The following is a 19,762-nucleotide window of genomic DNA, read 5'->3' on the forward strand; positions in this document are numbered from 1 at the left end:
GTTCAGCCCTAGCCCCTTGCCATTACCCCTTGAAGCCTGATAAGAACCTCTCTGTGACATTCTTGACTATGTGCACAACTGCTTCCTTCTCCACTTTTGACTTGCTGGCCTTTATGCTGGGCTCTGCCAATGCGAAGCCTTATTGATTGTGAAAGATACAATTAAGCCCCATTAATGAACTTCAAACAAGTGTTCTCATCAGCTAGCTGTGGCAGCAAAGAGGGGAAAGGTCAGCCTGGGCCCCCATTTTTGAACTTGCTCCCACAGGATTTCCACCTGCAGTTGAGAAGGTGCTGGTGCTCTGAACCTTTTCCCCCAGCACCTTCTGGAGTCAGCCAGAGCCCAGTAGACTGGAAGGCGGGCCAAGGCCCAGCCTGATGAGGAGGGTAAGGTTCCAACACTGGCCTTACCCAGATCTCCTTGCCAAACTTGCTCATACCCAGTAGGATGCCAGCACCTCTCTGGCCCCATCATTATCCTTGAGAGCTGCTATAAAAGGTAGAGCCCCAGAACAGCTGGATTCTCTGCTGTCAACCAATTAGAAGTGTTGTGCACTTCCATGGAGTGGGGGTATAACAGCAGAGATCCTGGACCCCAGTGTGTGAGAGCTGGTGTCTCATCTGTGCCTTTAGAAGGGCTCTAAAGAGATTGAGAAGATGGTGTGAAGTGCCCAGAACACTTTGAGAAGAACAGAGTCTTGCCATCATCCCTTTAAACATCTCAAGGGCAAAGATGGAGACATGAGACACAGGTAGAGCCCAATGCTCGGATTTCCCCAGATACTTTGCCTTTCAAAGTCCTTTCCTTTGTGAATCATCCACTGGTCTCTCCATGCTGGCAGAATGACATCCAAACTCCCTGAGCTCACTACTATCACAGTTTCTGGGGCCTTTTGAGTATATGCCAGTAATTCCTCCTTGAGCATGAGAACTGCAGGAGAAGAATCAAATCTGATCCATCCCAAGGGCCCCAATACACCCATGAGAGAGAGCCACAAATGTCTGACCCATGAATTAATGAATAAGTTAATGAAATGTCTATACCATACCTCGAGTATTGCTCCTAGGGTGAACTGTCATGGTTTTATATATTTGAATGGATGGTTCCTTTAGGAGGCATATTTAAATATTTAAAATTCTTCACCTTTTTTATGCCATGACATGTGTGATGGATGACATTCAAATGTGTGGCCCAGCTGTGGTCCAATTCCCAGTAGACCAACTGTGACTACACTCCTCACTCATTTCCTACACGGGAAAGACTACTGGACTGCAAGTGAGTGAGTCTGATGTCCAGGGAAATCACTAGCAAACTTTGGAGATTTAACTGCTGCTGGAAATGAAATGGAAATTACAACTGATCATGACACACCAGTTTGTGGTGACAATACTGTAGAGTCCATCTTTGTAAGACAACAAGAAATTAATTCTAATGGAGAACCAAGAGATTCTTCTCTATTTCTCTGGATTTGGCCACAGGTAAAAGCCCTAATACTTGGGTAGAGGCAGTGAAGACAGAAAATCTGCAGGGGAGTCACAAATCAGTAGCATTACATGTGTATGGAGGCAGGAATGGGATGGAAGGGAGGTAGGAAGATGGGAAGAAGGCTGGACCACTGAAGAACTTCCAAGAGATACCAGGCAGCATAGCTACTGGTAGAGTTACCTACGCTCTTCAACCAGCTGAGTTAGTAAGGCCTCCTGTATTCATATGCTCTCCATCCTCTTTGAGGAAAGGACTGGCCAGGGTAAACTCTGTATCTTAGACAAGAGTCTTATCTCTCCCAAAGTGTACAGAACACATCTTGCAGCAATGAATCACACTGGGTTATGCTGGCAGGACAGAGTATACAGAAGACTGCCAGTCCTGCAAGAGGGGAGCTTTCTCCCACCCTTCTCCTGCATGGGAAGCTGCCAGTGCCCTTGGCAGGGTAAGGCAGAAGGGTTGCTTGCTTTGGTAGAGTGAGCTCTGCCTTGCTGGACTTCATACTTCAGGAAGTCAGACAAAGCTTTGAGGCCAAGCTTGGGGAGTGAGAATTGAACTGCTCCATTCATCATCAAGTGAAGGAACATTCTGGGCTTGAATCTCCAGACCTTTCCAGGCTGTTTTCCTGATCCCTCCATCTCTGCACCTCCACTCTAGAATGAGATGAGGAAGAATTTGGGATCTAGAATAAGTGAAAGATGACTTTTCTAAGAGCTCCATTGGTTGCTAAGAGACTAGTGGGATAAGAAATGGAAACCATCAACCACTCCTAAAAATAACCAAATGGACTGGGGTTACTCATGACCTGGAGCAGCTGCATGGCAGAAAACTCATTTAGCACCCAGCATAAGGGAGACTATTAGCCCAGTGCAGGCATTAGTCTCACCTCTTACTAATGGGCCATGTTCCGGGGGAAGTGTTCTCTATGTAGATGTTTTATAAATGCTCCAGCCCTTCATATCCCTGATTCCGTCCTCCCTGCCTGGGGCTCTATCACAGTGACATTGTATCCATGTCTGGATAACTAACAGCCTAGCTGCTGCCTCGCCCTTCTCTCTCTCTCTGCTGAGGGGCAGGCTGACCATACAGGAGGGCTGGCTCTTAGCAGCTCTGTTGTCAGAGGAATGAGCCACCAGACAGAAGTGAGAGACTCTACTGGTGGCTAAGACACAAAGACAAAAGGGTTAGCGCTCTTCCAAGGCCAAGGTTGAAGGCCTACCTTATGTATCAGTAGGGAGAGGGAGGGAGACTGGCAAAGAACAGAGAGGAGAGGGAAAAGAAAATTAATCCTTTTTAGCAGAACTGTTACTGAGGTGGCCAGGACTCCAACCCTCTCAGTTATTCCCTCTGCACAAGGGAAGGCAATTTTCAGGGATAAGGATGGAGACCACCTCTCCACTGGGACAAAAAGACACAATTCATTTTGTCTTCAGTGGCCAAGTCAGGAACAATTTCTGCCCCTTTAATGCTTCAGAAAGGTGCCAAGTCTAAACTTCCAGTTAGGATTCCTATCTTTAAGCTACCTGGGAAGAAAAGAAAAGGAGTCTAAAAGGAGGACAGCCATGCAGAGTTGTGCAGGTTGCTCATTGCATAAAGGCGCTGGACTGAGAGGGAGAGCAGGGGCTGACAATCAATCCATCACTCAGTCAGCTATGAACCCCAGGGTGCAGCTACATCCTCCAGGAGAAAGGGGGACATTTCTTAACTCATATTGAGGTGCCATATGGCAGAGGTTCTGTCTGAAAGTGTAACAGAGAAAAGGGATTTGGGAGTCAGCTGAGAGGCTGAGATCTACTTTCATCTTGGCCACCTAACTAATCTTATGTGATTACTTAACCATTCTGCACATACATTTCTTCACCTTCACATATGCAAAATGAGAATAATAATGCCTGTCCTCTAATATTACAGGTTTATTGTAATAAAAGAAGAAGACTTAATCTGGTGGCACAGCTCAGATGCTTGGCAAATGGGGTTGATCTATCCCAGACAAAAGACCCATGTTCTTCACCGTGAGTTAGCTTTGTACTAAGAAACACCTCCACAGCTTACAGAGGGACCTTCATTCTCAGGGGGTAGTGTGATTAGACCAGGGCCACTAGGACAGAAAGCCCTGGAAGGCCCATAGCATTGAAATCTCATCACATGAGAGTCAAGGGGCTGGGACTCTCAGGTGAGAAGCTGGTTCAGAGAGTGACTAAGATGCCCACATGGAATCTGGGAAAGCTGCCAGATGGATGGAAGCACAAGAGTGGGCAGAAGCCTGCAGCCTTTCTGTGGCAAGAAATTATACTGCCTTTCACTTTGAGGTCTCATGATCACGTGTTTTTCACTGGGGACTGCTGCCAGGAACCATATATCCCTTCTGGGCTAGAAGGCATTTTATCCACTAAGATGTGGGGCCTCTCATGCAGGGATACAAAGCACAGTGTCAACTTGTAGCCGAGCTTACCAGTTCATGTCTCAGCTGACAGCACTACTGGGGGCTTGGGATGGTGGGCATTGTGACTCTAGGATCAGGCTTTGTGAATGATCAGTCTGGAAGCATCAGCCTCTTTTGGGGAATGAGGGAAAGCCTTAGTCTATGGAAGTTGCTTGCTCCAGCAATGGAAACTAATGGGTTTCCTGGCCCAGCACTCACCTCTCCACCCAGTTCTTGTAGCTGGGGATGTCCTTGGCATAGAGCAGCTTGTTGGAGGGGGAGTCCTTGCCCAACCGGTGCTCCGATGTGGAACAGGAGTCCATGAAAGTCTGGGCCACCACCGACAGGCAGGCATCTGTGATGCTGTTCTTGTGGATGTCAAATACAAACTGGGGGTTCTTGATCATGTTGACCCAAAACCTCAGAGGCAAGCTATGTGGAAAAAGAGGCAGATCATCAGGGGAGATTGGGCAGTGGGCCTAGAGCTTCACTGGAAGAGTCTCTGGAGAAAGCAAGAAGGTAAGAAGGCTCTTACAAAAAGGATGGGACATGCCAGTTATGGGACGTTGCCAGTTATGGGACGTTATCACTTATGGGCTCTGGAACTGGACTTGATAGTTAGATTTGTCTGAATGCAGAGCTCATAATCTTCCCTGATACCACAAGGCCTTGGAAGAGGTGGTCTGTGAAGTGTGCTACAAAGTGGAATTCCTGACTCTCCATTCTACTGCCTGCCTCCTGCCTGACACAAGGAGTATTAAGTTGAAAACCTTTAAGGAGATAGCCAGGAATCTATGCTCCAAATCTCAATCTCTGCCATAAAATGTATAACCTGGAAGAGGTCACACTGTCCTTCCCTATCTGGTGACATCGCCTTATTCTTGTATGGTGAAGGCCCTGAGGTTGAGCACTTAAATTGTAGCTGTTCAAGATCTAGCATCTCTAAGTTGGCATATTTCAAAACTTACATTCAACCCCCTCATCTTCCCTATTGTGCCCCCATCACCACCTCTTCCAATTTACTAATATAACACACTGTAGAAAGGGAACTGATGATACAGTGACAACTAGGACAAATCATCTGCCCTTAAGAAGCCTGCGATCTGGTGGGGGTCATAACGAAGGCAGAACATACAACCAAGTAACTGCTCTGAGAACTACAGATGTTAGAATGGAAGAATTGCAGGGTTCAATGTGGGCCAAAGGGAAGTGTCATCAAGTCTACCCAGAGGGGATGTATCGGGAAAGCCTTCACAAAGGGGATGACACTGATGGCCTGAGTTTTAAAAGATGCATTGGCGCTGGTTAGCTGGATGAGGGCTAGAGGAAGGTATTGCAGGTAAGGGAATCAGCATAAACAATAATAAATAGGAAAAAAAATGTGCAGTGGGATCTGGTAAACTATAAGTCACTCTACCTGTTGCTTGAAGGGGTACTTGGGCATCAGAAGAAACCTGGCCTCATCCACCCCTCTTGGCTACCCTTTCTCAGGCTGGCCCTCCAATCCTGCGGCTTCCATCCAATCTGCCAAGACCCAGGTTAGGGTTCAGGGTTGGTGTCAAAAGCAAGGGTCACTTATTTCTTCTCTTCTGCTCCATACCTCTTTGCCTCCTACCGGTTTTCCTAATCTTTTATGTTGTTTGGTGGTTGTTCTCACTGTTGGCAATAATTATGTTCTTATGTGCTTGGTTTCCCTCTTAGAACTTAAGCTCTTTGAATTAAATGCTTTCAATACAGCAAGTACAATATTTCTGTATTTGTTGCATCTCCCAGCAACCTAGATAGACATAAAACAAATGCTATGGATCTAGTAAGACCTTACATTCAAGATTGCCAATCAGTCAACAAGTATTTCTGGATTTCTGCAATGTGTGCACACAGGTCTTGAGCATGAAAGCATTGGGGCCTGGCAGTGTTAAGTAGCACTTCCTTCATCAGAGGAAATTCAGAACAGGAAATACTGGCGACTTCTAGGAGTAGCATGAAAAACCATGATCCGCTGGGGAAAGTGTCACTGTCACTGCCCAGGCTTCCTGAAGGGGGACTGGGCGCTGGGCCTGGAGCCCTGAATGAAGGAGTTCCGGCTCCCCAGCTAATAAAGGTCTTTCCACATTTTCCTGTTCTTCTAAAAGTACCACTCAGAAAATGACTCTGAGACTCCATATTTGCTGTACTGGTTGTTTCTCCCCAACACTTACCCCCTCCCCCTTCTTAAGCCAGTTGAGCTGACAGGTAAATCAAATGGGGAAGACACTCTGCACCCGAGGCTCCTGCCTAATGAAATATTAGCATATTATTAACATTAGTGGTGGCACTAATCTCCTGTTGATTGCAGCCACTCAGGCTAAATGAGCAGGAGGTTTATTTAAAAGAGAAAAAGTAGGGGAACTAGGAAGTGGGGGAGGGGAGAGAGGAAGTTATAGTTTGGCCCTGGAATAAGGAAACAATCCCTTTTTAATCAGGGACAATTAACTCTAAATCTGTATGTGGACCTCATAATCCCCTGGGTGGGGACCAATGGGGTCAGGGGAAGTATCCTTTGGTGAAGGAAGTAGAACCTAAGACCACCGTCTATGTCCTACACTTTCCTTCATGCAGGACTGTAGTTCTGAGTGTTTGCCAGGGCTGGCATGAAGGGAGGACAAACCCTCCTCCCCAGGGAGGTTGTGGTGTCTTTGGTGGTTCCAGGAGGTAAAGGCTGATAGCAAACATTTAAATATCATTTCAGGTGATGGACTGTAATGGATTGCTTAGGGGATGTAGGGATGCTTTGGACCAAAAGAAGGTCTGGGCAGAGCATTTCTTACATTCTACAAGCTGCTGCCATTCAAACAGGGCAGGGATCAGGAAGAACCTCACAGTTAGAGAGAAGCCCATTGGGTGGCCTGGGGACATGGCCCTCAGAACAGCCTCTGAAGAGTCATGTTAAAAAGTTTTGGAGAATACGCAAAATTTTTCCTAGAGGCAGGCACTGGGAAATACAAATGGGCTTCATGCAGCTTTGCTGCACTGAATGATGAATCCAAATGCTAAGAGTTTTATTTCAAAAAGGTTGGAAGAACTCCACCATGAAAGGTCTTCTCTCAAGAGTCAACGTAGGTGCAAACCCCACTCTTCAATTCCATATGGTAATCCAGTAACCTGTTCAATACTTGACTTAGCAATTTCAGCTGAGATCTTCCCGTTCTCTAGGTGAAGGAGATAAGGACCAGGCTACACTAAATAAAGTTTCAGTGCTGCAGCCTGGTTTTTGCCTTTATATATATATATATATTGGTTTGGTGCCCAACGCTAGTTTTCAGGGTGCCTGCTGTGCTCCCAAGTCATGCTAATTCAGCCGTTATATGTGCACAGCAGTTCTGAGCAACAGACCCACACTGCCTTGGGCCAATAACCTGGCAAAAACAGCTGGGGAGAGGCATGGCTGTAAAGCTAAGGAGAGGCAATCCTGGAAATGGTGGGGCTAAATAGAAGCCAGCATTGCCTGAGATAGAACTCTCAAACATCGTCCATCTTGGTTCTGAATCTTCATCAGTATTTACTGAGTCTCAGCTTTGTGCAAACTTACATACTAGGCATTAAATACTAGTGCTCAATCCAGAAACCCAAATTAGGCACAGCTGAAGGTAAAGGATGATAAATGTTTATAGAAGAGACCAGGCAATAGTGGAGACACCTAGAGTGTCAATTAGCCCTTAGAGAATCCTGTTGTTGAAAAAGAAGATGAAGTAGTTATGGGGATGTCTCTTCCCCAAAGGGAGCACAGAAAAGGAATCTGGGAAGAGAAGATGGTAGCTTTTGGAATAGGATAGAAATATCCTTTGTTCACCTCAATAGCAAGATAGCTCTTACATATGCTTCAAAACTCAGCTTAAGAGTCACCATGAGAAGTTGCCCTCTACAATCAAGCAGCACACACATCTTCAATCACCACATTTGTTCTTTGTCCAAACAGCTGGCATCTTTGTCTCTGCTCCTCATCTGGAAGCTCACTGAAGGCAGGGACCACATCTTATTAGTTCATGTGTCCGCAGTATCTAGCATCACGCCAGACACACAGAGGATATGAGTGCAACCTGGCTGTGATGTTTGTCTTATTATTGTTTGCTCATTTAGCTGGTTCAATAAATGTTTTAACTGATAGAATGAATGACTGATTGATAGGAAGAAAGGATGTACAGAGAGATTTGGCTAGAGGGAAGTGAGAGAGGAAGTAAGGACAAAAATAGTGGAAGAGGATTGCGGAGGGCCAGAGGCCTGGCCTGCAACCAGTTCCTGCTGATAAAGATGGACCAGGGCCAGCCCGCCTTGTGGAGGCCTGAAGTCCTGAGGCTGGGACTTGGGGATGGTGAACAGAGTCACCCTTCACTCACCAGTTACTTTTCCAGGTGTGGCGGACATGTGGGTCGTGAATGCCATGCTTATCGGCCTGCTCATCCAGGAAGTCAAACATGTACTTGATGGCCAGGGGCAAGGCAGAGCCACGGTGGGCCGTGCTGAAAATGGTCTCAAAGAGGTCATCCACAAACTTCTGCAGCGTGCCCTGGGGAGGTGTGGGGGGGCAAGTTCAGAACAGCCCAGCCCAAGAGGCTTGGAGGATGGGGAGGGGAGGACAGAGAGCGGCCTGCTTGGGTGAAACTGGGTAAGCCCATGTATTCAAGGTTTTATGTCCTCCCCTGCCTTTCATCTGTCTCTTTCACTGATTTAAATTTTCCCTGCACGTGGAAAATAGATATAACACTGATGACTGGACATAAGTAAGCTTTCCTCTGCTGACAACATGGCTTGGTTTAACACCCTTTGGGGGTGTTATTTTAGCACTTTTCACAGATGCTAATGAACAACTCACTTGGTCAGAACAGACAAACACAATCTGCTGGTTTTGTTTGGGCCCTCTTCACACTGGCTAATGAACATTTACTCATTTGGCTCTGCAGAGAGGAGAAGGGAGCCCAGTCTTAGGAGTGTACACTACTTAAAGGCATGCACTATCCCCACAACTGTACTGTCCCAGAACCAGCTTTAGAAATTGCGTCTGGAAACTCACTCATGGAGCCCAAGTTTCTATCGCTAGAGACTAGACATGACACTCTAAAGATAAAGTCATTCATTCTTTTATACGGCATGGTGGGAGAATGTGCATAGATTTTTGGTAGTGCCTTTCAATTGAGAAAGGGCCCTACAGAAGGGATGGACACGAAGTCTGGGTGCCAACACTGGTAAAGTTTGCCTGCAGCACTGGGTTGGGAAGGATTCTGAGGCTCTGTGCTGGGAAGGGGTCCTGGGACTGATCAGAAGTACCTGCTATGGATATAGAACAGAGGGGTGCTGGCACAAATGCTAGGGATTTAGCATCTCTGGGTGTGATAAAGTCCTTTCCCATACCCCACTTCCCCCATCAAGTTCCCTACCTTAGTGGCTAATAGCCGTGTCAGATAGATCTCAGACACCATCTTGCTTCCCCGGTCACCCTCCTTCTGGTCCCCGTGTTCGTGGTTCTTCACCAGGTGCCACATCTTGACTCCACTCTCCAGGTCAGGGGTGATCATGGGAGTGCGTGAGCGTAGGCTGTCAGGACTGCCCGTGTACCGGATCATGTTTTCTGCCAATGCAATGACCCTACGTGTGTAAGGCCACTCCATCTACTAGCCTGGTGACTTACAGTACATCTCCTAATCTGGCCAAGGCCAACTATCCTCTGTCCCTTTCTGCAATATGCTGGAGCGATCACCTTGCCTCGGTTTAGTACATTCCTTGAAACTGGGATGCCTTTCCCTGTCCCTGATAAAATTCGCCACCTCCGAGAAGCTGTGGCTAAGTCCACCCACTCAGATTCCTTCTCCCTCCTGCTCCCTGCATCTCGTTAGCCCTTAATTATTCAATTTTGTAAAAATGTAAACTTGTACTTTTCCTTCTAAAAGTTCTCAAGTCACTTCTCAGTATGTGTTCCGTGCAGCCAATTAAATATAGACTTAAGAGCAGGTAGACTGCTTCCCTTAATAAGTATTGGTTGTTCCCACTCACTTGCTGAAACTCCAGCCATTCTTTGTGGGATATGGTGAAATAAACAGGAAAGGAAGATGTATGCAAGCACCAGACTAGGTGGTTTACTATATATTATCCAGAAAATGCCACTGTGAAATAGGCACTTTTTCCAATCTCTGTTTTACTGGTGAGAAAACTGAGGCTCACAGTGGTCAGGTGACATGCCCAAGGTGCACAGATGGTGGCAGAACTGGGCTATATTCTGATTTTGTACCCCATCTCCAGGGCCCCTTCTCCTCCACCACGGCTGCTTTAGACCTTTGTTCAACTGCTTAAAAACAGTGTGACCTTTGTAAGTCATTAGCCTTTTTGCATCTGAGCTATAATTTACTAATCTACATAATAGGAGGAAATAATAATTATTTAATTCACTGGGTTGTTATGAACATGATATGAAATCATGAATATCACAAAAATGAAAGCAACTTATAGACTGTCAGACACTCATAAAGATAAGATTTTCTTCTTTTTCTCAGGGATAAAGGTCCTGCTTCTGCATCAGAGCTACAGGCTGGAACCAGGAGGCATCTTCCCCACTCGCCTATGGTCAGACTACCTGACTCGGCCTCTCCCCTCCCCACCATGCCTCTCTAGGGGATCTGGGATCTGTCTGTCGTCTGTGCTGCCATCATGACAATAGCTGCTCAGGACATTCTCTCCTTCCCTGGACGGCTTGATGAGATCTTACCATATTTACTTGCTGAGGTCCTGGAGACTGTGGAGTTGTTCACTGCATTATAAGCTGTCACCTGCTTGGACACTAAAGCCACCACGGAGCCATCTGGCACCTATAGGAGAAAAGCATCTAAGGGCATGGGCAAAGAACTCAGCCACCCCAGGAAATAAGGACAAATCAGGATTAACTTAGTCCAAGAGGACAAAAGGTGCCTCATGGGATGACTAGGGAACTTTGGAGACTGCCAGCTTTCCATGGAAGGAAACAAGACAGCTCTGAACACTGAATAGTATTCTATTTTGTGGCTTGCTTTAGAGTGACTTCTGGCAAGAGCTCCTTCTTAGCTTTCTCCATCCCAATGCTTCCCTTGAGACCACCTAGCCTTACCTTAAATACTCAGGGGAACATCTAAGGAAAGGCCTTTTCTTGGGGACTCTGCCCATGCCCTGTGGGAAGCATGCATGCCAGCATCTTATCTCCAAAGGGGTCAGGGTTTCCTGGCCAGGTGACATCAATTTCCCCTTCATCGTGAAGGGAACATGGAGTGCTAGTGAAGAAGTGGATCTAGGGTTTGGCATCCAGCCTTGGAGAGATCCTGCTCTTCAAGGACTAGGGCTTCCCAAGGAATGGATGTCTCATCAGTTAGCTTCTCCCACCACCACCTTCGCCCCACCTGGTAATGAGCCAGAGTGTTCAGTCTCTTCCAGTCATTCTCTATCTTGGTGGTGATGTCTTCGTCCTGCAGGATCATCCTTGCTCCACTTCCTTGTCGCCACTCTGGGGGGTGGGGGGGGGAAGCAGTGACATCTAAGAGAGGCCCTCTGGCCCCTCTCTGTGGGATCCTGAAGGTACCATCTCAAGAGTGTGTCCATGGGTAGACACTTTCAATGCAGAGAAGCCCTGAATTTTAGTTCTGGTTGGGAACCCAATGAACTTTGACAAAAAATGGGGATAACATCCCCTTTGTCCTCCTCACCTCACCAGTTTTCTGTGAGTGGCCATAACTGCAGGATGTAGATGCTCAGAAAGTATTAACTGAATGAATGAGGCAGGAAAAAACATTTAAAGTGCTAAGCAAATACACGGTGGTATTACTGCAGCATGGGTCATTTGTTTGATTGTAAGGTGTTGGGGCTAATGAAATCCAGGCTGCTGGTTCAATCATTGTGCATACCTGTCTCAGTTTCAGAGGTGTCTTCTGCATCCTAAAGCTAACAAGTGGGTCATCCATGGCAGTTTGACTTGGTATAAGTATGTGGCTAGATCAGCAAAACTCATTTTTATGTGAATGAATAGCCCTATCCCCATAAGGTTGAGATGGATAATATAATCTTTGTAATGTCCTCAACACTAATTACTTTATCATGGAGGGATTTACCTGCTTCTCTACATTCTCCTGGTGGGTCCAAACAACTACAACACATGTGCTCACTGAAGGATCACATATGGGGAAATCGGAGACTGTTTCTCATCAGCCAAATCCACATCACCATATATGGCACAAACCACGTGTAGATGGAGAATTGCACATTTCAAACTTCAAAGGTACACACATGGAAATCCACGTGCTTTCCAGATGCACACTAGCTCTGTCACGCATGTGTACATGCACATACACATGCCTGCCTGCACACACATACAAACACACAAGAATACACTCACAGACACACTCATGCACACACATGTACCCCCAGTCTCATGGGCATGCATCAGAAAGAAAAAATGCCCCCTTAAATTCAAATGCATTCCAGCCAAGAAGCCAGAAATCTGGTTTCCAGGCAGCCAGAATCTTGCTTAACTGCTCCCAGATGCAGATGCTTCTGAAACTTCTAAAGAGCACTGGGCTTTTTCAGAGTGCAGGAAAGTGCTGGAGAGTTATCTGGAGGCCATTGCCTGACCCTGGCACTGAAATTTCCTGTGGCCCACAGAGACATATTTTCAGATTCCCACTCCTGTCAAGGCTGAACTGTGGGTCCATGTTCAGCCATATGCATTTGTTGTGGCCAGTGCTACCGTTCCCATTTTACAGAGGAAAAAATGGCCCAGAAAAGCAAGCTACTCATCCTTTTGGAGTAACACAGATGTTACTAAAATCCAAATCCCTTGTTTCCAGTTCCCTAGGACTCCCCTGTTGCCTGGTTTAGAGCTCAGCTTAGTGGTGGTCAAAGTAATGAAAATATAAGGATGACATGCTTGTTCATCAGAGTGGAGAAGTCGCAAGAGGTCTCTAGGGACAGCCCATCACTTAGTCCTGTTGACAGCACAGCTGGAACAGATCATGGCGATTAGGACCTCAGGGCAGCTGGGATAATGGGCAAACAGGGAAACGCACCACTGGGCAGCTGGTTGGTAACCAGCGTTTTGCAGGAGTTTTGAATTATTTCATTTTGTTTGTTGCTCTCAATTTTTTGGTATGTACACACATATTTTTTTAGCACCGGGGCAAAGCAAGAGGAATCTCTAAGCTGGCCAGGAACCTGATACGCTTTCCAGTTAGACTCCGGGAAAGACTCCAACCTGGGCTGAGGAATAAGGGCAGGGGTGTGCATGATCCCAGTTCTGCAGTGGGTCCTAAAGTGGAAAAAACCTCTTGGGTTTCTCCTGCTGGCCTGGTGACTGGCACCTTGGTGAGAGGCTGGGCGTGGGGTGGGAGGGGCAGCACAGAGTCAGGTTGTGGTATAATCATAAAAGGCAGCTGACATTCAGCATTTCTTGCCTTGGGGAAAGGGGCTGGAAGAAGCAGTGGACTGAGCTCTGGATACTAAGGCCATTGGCCGAGCACCAGGTGAGCCTCTTCCACTGAAATGGCAGTGGCACTTTCTGGGACTAGACAGAGAAAGTACCAGCCAAGGGCAAACCCTCTGGTTTAGCAGCTGCACTGATGCTCTGATATCTCAGTGGCATGTGAACGAGTTACATAGCCCGCTGGCATGAACAATGGCAATTGCTCAAAGGGGCCCAGTGCAGGGCTTCTGAATTGCAAAACTTCCCTGAAGTTGTGCAGTGTGCAGCCTGTGCAGATGTCCTCAGCAGCCCTGGCTCTAAGTCCTGGCCAGTGACCATATAAGCAAATGAGAGTTAGTCTGCCTCCATACCCCAACCCATGAAAAGTAAGGCAGAGTGTGATTGTGCTTCCCTACGGCAAGAGAGGGATGATGGATTATCCTTGTAGCATGAAAATGAAGGAGGCTCTCAGATGCCTACCAGCCAGGCTAGCCCAGAGTCTGGGAAATAGTAAGCTCTTGATGACTAACAGATGAATGAATGAATGAATGAATGGGAAGACTGAGTGAGTGATGGTGGTCTATTTTCCAAGCAGGAAAGAGCACTGCACTGTCTACCCATAGGTTTGTGCCCCACAGCAGGCAGACAGTGGGTTACAGTTGGAGAATAATGACAAGCTGGGACAAAGGATGATTTGAACTCTTCAGAAACACAAGCAGGCACTTCTTTTTCTAGAAGTGAAGGCTCTTTTACTTTATTATCACTCATTCTTCTAACTTTATGACCTGGAAAATTAAAGCAACAGGTTGAAAGGTAGACCTCAAGGTTCATGTTCTCAAGCCTTAAGGTCCTTATTCCACTAACCAACATAGTTCTCGTCAATAGCACGTACTGGATTCCTCCTTTGTGCTCGACTCAGTCATCCAGATACACAGATAATAAGAGGAGTCCTTACCTCAAGGATTTCTCAGTAGGGAATGTGGCGTGAACATAACCAGCTTGGTACACACACATGCTACACTCTATGATGTGGCTCCTGCCACTCTTGTGAGCCAATCAAGTATTGGGATATACAAGCAAGGGAAAGAGATGACAGTACTTGAACCCTGAGCTGTGGTCAGGTTGATGCTGGCAGATAAGCTGCCTTCACTCAATTCATACCTTGACCTTTAGAAATCCAAACAGGCCAGTGGTAATTTTCCTTGGCCTGCAATACTTCCCTTTCCAAAAATTCAAATGTGTTGTTTGTGTGGACACATGCTTTTCTCACTAGCTTAGACTCGCAGGTAGTGGTCATGTGCCGTGGGAAGTAGGAGATGGCCATGGGCAGGCAGAAGACACACGTCCTTCACTGATGCTGATGCTTGGCTCCATGTGCAGGGACTACAGAGAGGCCTCCTGGGTGTCCCAGCCCCCTAGTCCCTTCAGCCTAGCCCTCTGTCTCAGGGGAGCCACTGGCCAGCTGGTAGGTGAGACTGGTATATTTTTGGCATTTATCTCAAAAAGTTAGGACTATTCCCTAAGATAGCAATATAAGGATAGTGAACTGATGGAGAAAATGGAATTAAGAAGAACACTAAGACTTGCTTTTGATAACTCTACCCTATTATTTGTGGTACCTTTTATACAGACAAATTTCTATGTGCTTTTTTCTGAAACATCAGAAAGGTTAAAAAATGATTCTATGTCCCCTCCCACCTAGTTCTGGTCAATGAAAGCCCAGAGGTGTGGGTAGCTGATATTGGCAGCTCTATCCCTGGGGCCTGCAAGAAAGAAGCAAGGGCTATGCGTAGCCTGACCAGCTGAATTCAGAAAGAAGGAGAGAGTCTGGAGCATAACTGGAAGGCAGCCCTGCATTCTCTTGCACAGAACAGTTTAAGTGGGCAGACATTGAGACCCCCCTCAAATCCTCATTCTTATCTTTTCTGGGTCCCCAAGCCCTACCCTGTTGGCCTGAACACAATTCCACTTACATTTTTACCCAATTTCCTTCTTTCCTGAAATCCCTTTTCCAGACCAGCTTTTGCATCTACTTTACCCAGATTCACCATGGAATGCAAATCAAAATAGCAGACATGGGGCTCAGGCATGCAGAGCACTGCTGTAATACTTTATGACCTTCTCCCAGCAGCAGTATGAGCCATAGAGCTCTACTGAGTACAGCAGGGGCCTGAAAGGCCAAGGTCAACGGCCTGTCCCGTGAGCAAGCCATTCTCCCAAAACCGCATGATAGGATTCAAGAGCTCTCAATCCCACTTCAGGAGTAAAGAATTGAAGATGGTGGGGCAGGCCTGCCACCTTCAGCTGGGAAGGACAGCACCCTGGCCACCTTGCAACGTGTATAGCTGGTTGAATCAGGCTCATGAGGCTCCCGAAAAGGGGCTGCATCTAATTTTATGCTCTGTGTGTTGTTACCTCTTCAACATATGCTCAGTTTTAATAACAGTAATGGAAATAAATAGAACCCAGGTCTCCAGCACTTTTTTCACCAGATAGGCTCCCTCTGTCTTGCCTAGTAGAATAGTGCTAAAAATATCTTTGCTGTGTCCACACCCTGCTTTCTATGAGGTGACCCCGTTTGGACAGCTGAGGGGCAGAGTGGCAGCTTGGCGAATGGCCAACCTCCTTGGGTGAATGTCAGGCATCTCTGACAGGTTCCGCCTGCCCTCAGGGCACAGGGAGAGGTAGAGAGAGATACCTCTAAGGCGTCTGATGCCCTAGGGGCTGGGCTGGCTTGATGATGACCTACATGCGTTCTAGACGGAGTGACCCCTACTCTGCATCTGCCATCCCCTCTGTTAAGTGGCATCTCCTGTGGTCACCATGCTGAATCTCCAGATCCAGAAAGCCTTAGCGCTCTAGGCTCACTCATTCATTTCAAACAGCATTGCCTGGTGCCCAGGTGTGCTGGACACTGTGCTGGCAGGACAGCGTACAGAGTTAAACGAGGCAAACATCACAACAAAAGCCCTTGCCCTTGAAGAGCTCCCTGGGCAGAAAAGCTGTGTGAGAGAGAGAATAATCATGGGTAAAAGGTCCCCACTCTACCTTCAAATACAGGGACCAGGAGAAGGAGGATGGAGGAGGAGCCGTGGTGCTACTGCCCTGCATACCTTCAGCCGGTGAGCTCCTAGGAGACACCTGACCAAGAGCCTTATGGCCCTCCACATCCAGATGCTGTGGAGTGACAGGAGTGGGATGAGAGACAAGTGCTGGGGAGACCCTGACAGGATGAAAGCGTGACTGCTAGGAAGGCGAGGAAAGTGACCCCAGCGTGGGAGGAACTTTCTAAAAATGTTTTATTAAAAAAAAAAATGAATAATGTTATTGTGTGACCAAGTTCCAAAATATAAAATGACTGAATTATGAAACTAGGTGCTTAAAAAAAAGGAACTCCTAAATAAAACTGCATTGCCTCCACTTAAGGTGAAGGTCTTTGTACACTGTAAAGAGGTCTGCACTGGTTAGTTGTTGCTATTTGGGGATGTCTGGGGAGCAGTGGGAGAGGGAGGCTGCCTCCTGCTACCCAGTGCAAGGAGAAGGCACCACTAGCTGTCTAGTGTCAGCTAGACAGGAATGGAGATTCTCGAATGTGGAAGCCGGGAGCTCCGGCTTAGTCCAGGCAGTAGATGGGGTAGAAGGAAGAAGAGTTCAAAAGGCAGGTGATGGGCAGTGGGAAGGAGGAAAAGTGACCCTGGAATTTATATGTTGGCACCAAGAGAAAATAGCTGGCTCTGAACTCTCTCACAGCTACTGCCCAGCAGCCCCATGCCCTGCTCCAGGCTCCAAGCACAAAGGACAGAGACACTCACAATCCAATTTGTTACACTTCCACCTTCCCGGGAGAGAAGAAGGTGAAATAAAAAAGAAAAAAAAAATCCCATTATCTTTATCTGTCCTTCCCATCAGGTGCAGCGGTAAATGCAAACTGGGGAGACAGCTGCTGTGAACTCTTTATATTTCACTCAGAAGATACTGTATCTTTTTATTGCATACAGGAATTACTTATTTGAAAAAAATATATCCTTTCAGCACGACTTGAGTGGCAAGACAGAGATGGGGTGGAGGAGTCTCAGGGCTACTGAGAGAGCACTGGCATTCAACGGGAGGAACCTCTGGAGGTCACAGGAAGGAACAAAAAGAATGGGGTCTGGGGTCTGTGGCTGAGACTGCTTGTGAAGGCAATGGGTGTGACCCACCATCCTCTCTGCCTCCCTGCTGTGTGACCGCAGCCCAGGCACTGGGCCTCTCTGAGTGGCATATTCTCCATCAGTTCGCTGGAGCTGAATGGCACCAGTTATTTCCTCTGGGGAGCAAAGGGAGGAGACAGAAGGAGTGCTTTGGCTCAGACAGAAAAAGCATTCTACTTCCTGCCACTGTGATAAGGAATGAGCTATTTTCCCAAGTCTTGTTGGTACTTGAGATGTATGTGGATGCCCCAAATGCCCCAGCACCAGTGGATGGCAAGGAGTATTACACTGGAGGGGACAGCTTCACATACAGCAGAAAGGGGTGCCCCCTAGGGCTCTATGCTTTGAAAATTCTCCAAAGGCCACCTGTCCGAGAACCATATGCTCCTGTGATATTGTTCCCTCCCCACGTGTCAGCAGACTGCGGTGAAGATGGGTCCTCTGGCTTTCACTGTGGCTTCCCATGTTGGTTCATTAATGCCTGAAAGAGTCTGGTGGAGTGGTGAAGGGGGTGTGGTGGGAGAGATGCATTCGTAGGAGCAATGGATAGAAAGAAGCATTGGGGATAAGAAGATAGGGCAGGCTAGAGCCCAGAGTGATGGAAAGGAGAGGGGACAGGGCTGGACTTACTTGGGACAATTACAGGGTTGGTTTAAAATGTCTTTACTTCTGAACTGACTTGGGATAGGGCTCCTAGTCTTGATGGGGTGCACATCCATCTAGAGGAGGGGGAGGTAGGCTTTGCCCAATGACCTCAGCTACGAGAGCAACAGGTACAGGAGTATGGGGGGAATGATGAGGGAGGGGATGCTGGGGGAGGGGATGCTGGGGGAGGGGTAGAGGTAAGGGATGAGCGGCTGTCTTGCCTCCATCCAGCTTGTGTACCTATGTGCTATGGTCCCTTCAGCACAGATTAATTTTTCATAATGTCCACACCTTACATTTATAAATGCTACAAGATAGGATAACTCGCCTTGCCTTTTCTCTCCTCTTGGGGACTATGAGGCTGAGTTGAATAGTGTGGTAAAAGCACTTGGGTCTCTGATGAGGCCCCATTTTCCTTGTTATGCAACCTCACCTTGGTAAGAGGAAATCCAGGGCTTTGGGTGGTGGCTCTAAACCCTGGATTAACAGAGAAACAGGAAATTCCAGAAGACACCCATGGTGGTAGGCAGGGAGGCCTTTCTGAGGAGCTCAGTGTGGTGGCCCTTCCCCAGGAGTGGGGCCCTGAGACTCCAGCTCCCTGAGGTCTCCCCTCTTCGGCTTCTCCCAGTATCCGTCCTTGCTATGGAGGGGTCATTCCTCCAGGTGTGGCTATAGGAGCACCCCGCCCCCAGCAGCATGTGTGATGGGAGAGGTAGATCCTATTGTCTCTCGGATCCATGAAGCATGAGCAGTTGTGGTGAAAGTATGTCACCTGGACAGTCATCCCCTTCTAGGGAGCAGGAAGCCTCTCCTTGGTCTTTTATGGCCCCTGGAGCTGAGCAGCCGTCAAGCTTCTTTTCTCCTGGTGGATGGCTACAGCTGCTGTGCGCGTTGCTGCTTCCACTACAGATGGCTTATGGCTATAGTTGTGGGATACTTTACATTTTTTCATTAACGATTTGCTTTGCTGGGCTTGTACCCCCTGGGCCTTTTAAGGGTGCAGTTTTCTAAAGCTAATAAACAGCCCCTTCACCTCCCACCCTCACTCTGTATAGTTTTCAGGTAGAAAGGACGGGTCCTGTGCAGCACTGACCTGCCATGAAATGCTCTCTCTTTCTGAAAGACCAAGCTCATGTAGAAGGGATGCTCCCTGATTTTGCTTCCAGAGTTGCAGATGAGATGCTTTTGGAGAACTTTGGCTCCCACCCTTCCACAGTACTTATCTGGTTTTACAACCCCATCTATCTTTTTCTGAGAAGGAAGAGAAGGGATTCCAGAGCAAAAATTCAGCTGCATTTCATGAGGCATGCAATCACTGGCTTTCTCCCTCATGGAAAGCCACACCCCTTCCAAGCACCAGGAAACATACAATTCTAGCTATACCCACACACATGAACTCCATCCGTGTTCTAGAACAACCTTTTCAAATGGACTTTCAAGCATGAAGATAAATGTTCTTATGAGAGCTCTTGCTCTTGGTCCCATTAATAGCGGAATTATCATCCTACCCCACCTGCAGATAAGACAATGGAGACGGCAGATGCGGATCATGCCAAGGGTTCTTCAAAAGCATTT

The 19,762-nt window shown here is 47.3% G+C and overlaps 1 protein-coding gene and 1 long non-coding RNA gene across 6 annotated transcripts in view; one reads left to right on the plus strand and one right to left on the minus strand.

Moving 5' to 3' along the window:
* LOC143662247 (uncharacterized) overlaps positions 1-11,777 on the plus strand; it is a 33,685-nt gene extending 21,908 nt beyond the window's left edge. For 2 of the 5 annotated variants that reach the window (XR_013165291.1, XR_013165314.1), the window contains one exon: positions 10,429-11,774. This is a non-coding gene — a long non-coding RNA (uncharacterized LOC143662247). Of the gene's footprint in view, positions 1-3,396; positions 3,498-10,428 lie in introns of all 5 variants that reach the window. The other 3 variants (XR_013165306.1, XR_013165297.1, XR_013165274.1) reach the window with 3 other exon arrangements.
* PLXNA4 (plexin A4) overlaps positions 1-19,762 on the minus strand; it is a 464,554-nt gene that overhangs the window by 9,333 nt on the left and 435,459 nt on the right. The window contains exons 26-30 of the mRNA XM_077135733.1: positions 11,302-11,405; positions 10,641-10,740; positions 9,319-9,509; positions 8,281-8,450; positions 4,127-4,339 (exon numbers count right to left, since the gene is read on the minus strand). Coding sequence (XP_076991848.1) covers positions 4,127-4,339; positions 8,281-8,450; positions 9,319-9,509; positions 10,641-10,740; positions 11,302-11,405 — 778 coding nt within the window. The remainder of the gene's footprint in view (positions 1-4,126; positions 4,340-8,280; positions 8,451-9,318; positions 9,510-10,640; positions 10,741-11,301; positions 11,406-19,762) is intronic.

This window comes from Tamandua tetradactyla, chromosome 1, assembly GCF_023851605.1.
Source record: "Tamandua tetradactyla isolate mTamTet1 chromosome 1, mTamTet1.pri, whole genome shotgun sequence".
NCBI lineage: Eukaryota > Metazoa > Chordata > Mammalia > Pilosa > Myrmecophagidae > Tamandua > Tamandua tetradactyla.